General features: G+C 58.2%; 1 protein-coding gene across 2 annotated transcripts in view; it reads right to left on the bottom strand.

Moving 5' to 3' along the window:
* Positions 1 to 1190: 1190 nt before the first annotated feature.
* LOC311373240 (voltage-dependent calcium channel gamma-4 subunit-like) overlaps positions 1191 to 3942 on the bottom strand; it is a gene marked incomplete at its 3' end in the record, with an annotated part of 8862 nt that continues 6110 nt past the window's right edge. For both annotated transcript variants that reach the window (XM_084490045.1, XM_084490044.1), the window contains 2 exons: positions 2329 to 2469; positions 1191 to 2050 (listed from right to left, as the gene is read on the bottom strand). In XM_084490045.1, coding sequence (XP_084346171.1) covers positions 1191 to 2050; positions 2329 to 2469 — 1001 coding nt within the window. The remainder of the gene's footprint in view (positions 2051 to 2328; positions 2470 to 3942) is intronic.

The raw sequence follows: 3942 nt of genomic DNA, 5'->3' as shown, positions 1-3942 counted from the left end.
GGCGTGACGGACGGCGGTGGATGTGGTCGGTGTGACTCACGGTACCATGGCAACGGCTAATGGGCTTCATCTGAACCAAACGTGTCCAAAGGTGAAGACGAGGAGGACGAAACGGCGCCGTGTGGACATCAGAGCGCTCGCCTCCCGACCAGTGAGCCGCTGAGACTACGACTACGGACGTTTCTCTCAGGCGTCTTCCCAACGTCGTCCGCTGTCGTTCCCTCTGTGGTCGTCCCACCAGTTCGGAAACCTCCGGGATTACCGAACTCTCCAGGATTACCGAAATTTCCGGGATTACGAATTCTTCGGGATTACAGAACTCTCCGGGATTACCGAACTCTCTGGGATCCCGAAATTTCCGGGATTACGAACTCTCCGGGATTACCGAACTCTCCGGGATTACAGAACTCATTCCGATAAATCAACAGCCACAACACAGACACGTTTCTTACTAGTTCGTAAACACAAATTAGGAGTAAATAGGAGATTAAATGACTTGAGCAGACGGTATATAAAGTACATCACTGGGAACAGAAGGTTAGTAGAGTCGATTATGGCTTATTGTTTCATCGTAGGAATGCCCACATATTCAAACGTCATCACACCAGAATAAATGAGGACTGCTAGCATGCTCCTGTCGTACTGGGGGGTCTGGGGGGGTCCGGTATGTGGTCTGAGTACTGGGGGTCCCAGAAAAACATTCTATAAGGATGGGCCCCTGAGCAAGGCACTGAACCCAATACTGTGTGCGAGTGACAAGACCCCGTTAAACTATTCCCTGGTCCCACCTCCCTCAAACTCCCTCAACTACACATCCACGTCCAACTCCCTCAACTACACATCCACGTCAAACTCCCTCAACTACACATCCACGTCAACTCCCTCAACTACACATCCACGTCAACTCCCTCAACTACACATCCACGTCAACTCCCTCAACTACACATCCACGCCAACTCCCTCAACTACACATCCACGTCAACTCCCTCAACTACACATCCACGTCCAACTCCCTCAACTACACATCCACGTCAACTCCCTCAACTACACATCCACGTCAACTCCCTCAACTACACATCCACGTCAACTCCCTCAACTACACATCCACGTCAACTCCCCCAACTACACATCCACGTCCGAACCCAAACTCCATCCACATCCTCCCCCCTCCCCACCCCGCCCCCCCCCCTCTAGACGGGCGTGGTCTTGCGGTTCAGCGTGTCTGAGTTGCTGTCGCGGTCCCGCTTGGCGCCCAGCCGGTCCAGGGTTCCCATGGCGCCGCGTTCCCTCTCCATGGTGGCGGTGGACATGGGGGCCTGCTGGGGGGGGGTCCCGGAGCCCGGCGTGCTGAGGGGGGCGGAGCCCTGGGCCGCCGCCGCCGCCGCCGCCGCCGCCGCCAGGTTGGACTTGGAGAGCGAGGGCAGCGTGCCGCCGCCGCCCCCCCCCCCCAGCACGCCGCCGCCGCCCCCCTCCTTGGGGAAGTAGTTGTGCAGCTGGTAGAGAGCGGCCCGGTCCACGGTGCCGTACAGCGGGGGGGGGGCCCCGCCCCCCAGGCTGCCCAGCTTGGAGTCCCGGCCCAGCGTGTACATGGAGATGTCCCCCCCGCCGCCGCCGCCCCCGCCGCCGCCGCCGCCCCCCCCGCCGCCGTGGTGGGGGTTGGGCAGCGTGGCCACGGAGAAGGGCGGGGCGGAGGGCGGCGGGGCGAAGGTCTTGGAGGCGGCGCCGGGGGAGCCCTCGGGCGAGCGGGGGGGGTCGGTGGAGCGCGACGAGGAGCGGGAGCGCCGGAAGCGGTAGCTGGGCAGGCGGAGCATGGCGTGGGCGGAGCTCTTGAAGAGGTCGGCGCGCGAGCGGCAGCGCAGCTCCTTGTTCTTCTCGATGTAGATGTTGACGGCCAGGACGCCCACCATCTCGGCCAGGATGAAGGACAGCCCCCCGAAGTAGAAGGACCAGCCGTAGGAGTAGTGCCACTTCTTGTCCTCGTCCTTCTTGGGCGAGATGTCGCTCAGCGCCGCCGAGATGTAGACGATGACCCCGATGATGTTACTGAGACCTGGGGGGGGGGGGGGGGGAGACCACGGGGGGGGGGGGGGGGGGAGACCACGGGGGGGGGGGGGGAGACCACCCTGTTACTGAGACCTGGGGGGGGGGGGACCACCCTGTTACTGAGACCTGGGGGGGGCGTTTAGACCTGGTCTAGTGTGCAGAGGAGAGAGAACTTGTAGTATGACAAGGAGATAGCATTAGCGTTAGTGTGTACTGTATCACTCTATTAGTAGTATAAGTAGTACTAGTATTAGTGCTGTATCAGTAGTTGCAGTACTCTGTTACCGGCGGCGACGAACAGGATGCCTCCTCCCAGGATGACGTTCCTCCTGCTGCGGTAGAACCCGCTGGACGCCACGCAGACTCCGCCCAGCAGCAGCAGGGTGGCGCTCAGGATCGGGAAGATACTGGAGGCCCGCACCACGCCTGGGGGCGGAGCCAGGGGGGGAGGGGCCACAGGGGGGGGGGGCACAGGGGGGGGGGGGGCACACACACAGCGGGTCAGCAGCAGTCAGGGTGAGGGCGTCTCGCTCAGGGACACCTCCACACTCCGCTAGGAGGAGCCGGGGATCGAACCAGCGACCTTCGAGCATCATGTGGGCATCAAAGACCCTGGAGTTCTTCCGGTCCTACCTGGCCGACAGGAGCTTCTCTGTCCAGCTTGGAGACTCCATCTCCTCTCCTGCCCCCCTCACCTGCGGGGTCCCTCAAGGCTCTACTCTGGGTCCCATCCTCTTTTTACTAAACATCTTACCCCTAGGGGATATCCTGGCAAAACAACATCTCCTTCCACTGCTTTGCGGATGACGTCCAGCTGTGTCTCCCCCTTAAGGCCGATGGGCAGGTTGCACTCCGTTTACTGTGTGACTGTCTGGCTGACATCAAGGCATGGATGGGTGCAATCTTCCTCAACCTTAATGAGAGCAAGACTGAGCTAATTGTCTTTGGCAAAACCTCTCTGGCCTTCTCCACCAATGCCCCCCTTGCCTCTAACATCAGGCCCTCTGTCAGAAATCTGGGCGTGATCTTTGACAGCAAATTGAAGTTCGAACAGCAGGTCAGTGCAGTAGTTAGGAAGAGCTTTTTCCACCTGAGAACCCTAGCTAAGACCAAAGCCTACCTGCCCCAGAGCGTTCTTGAGAGAGTCATCCATGCCTTCATCACATCCCAACTGGACTACTGCAATGCTCTCTACACTGGCATCGATCAATCCCACCTCCGCCGCCTGCAGTTGGTTCAGAACTCAGCTGCCCAACTCCTCACCTGCACTAAAAAACGCGAACATATCACCTACAAACTCCTCCTGACTGTATACAAATCTCTCCATGGTCTGGCCCCCACCTACCTGTCTGATCTTCTCCACCACCACATCCCATCTAGAGCACTGCGGTCAGCAGACCAACTGCGGCTGGAAGAACCTCGGTCGAGACTGAAAACTAGGGGGGACAGAGCCTTTCAGTGGCAGCCCCTAGACTCTGGAACTGCCTCCCCCTCCACGTCCGTTCAGCTCAGTCTCTGAACGTTTTTAAGTCCCTTTTAAAGACCCACCTCTAATCACTTGCCTTTGGCTAGTGTCTCCCTTTATGTGCCAGTGATTAGTTTTAAATGTTCTCTTTTTCTGCATTTCTTAATTTATTTTAACTGTAGTCCTTTTTGTTTTTGTGCCTTCCTGTATTTACTAATTGCACTTTATTGTGAAGCACTTTGGTGCGGCTAAGCCGTCTGTAAATGCGCTATATAAATAAATCTGACATTGACCTTCAGGTGACCAGACCACCCGCTGTACCTCCTGAGCTTCTGCCGCCCCAGTGGCTCCATCGCTCTGTCATTACCCCCAGTGGCTCCATCACTCTGTCATTACCCCCAGTGGCTCCATCACTCTGTCATTACCCCCAGTGG

Source organism: Micromesistius poutassou (assembly GCF_964030765.1).
Source record: "Micromesistius poutassou genome assembly, contig: SCAFFOLD_134, whole genome shotgun sequence".
In the NCBI taxonomy this organism is placed as follows: domain Eukaryota; kingdom Metazoa; phylum Chordata; class Actinopteri; order Gadiformes; family Gadidae; genus Micromesistius; species Micromesistius poutassou.
Note: the sequence above shows the minus strand (reverse complement) of the source record. Positions and strands in the feature narration are given on the sequence as shown.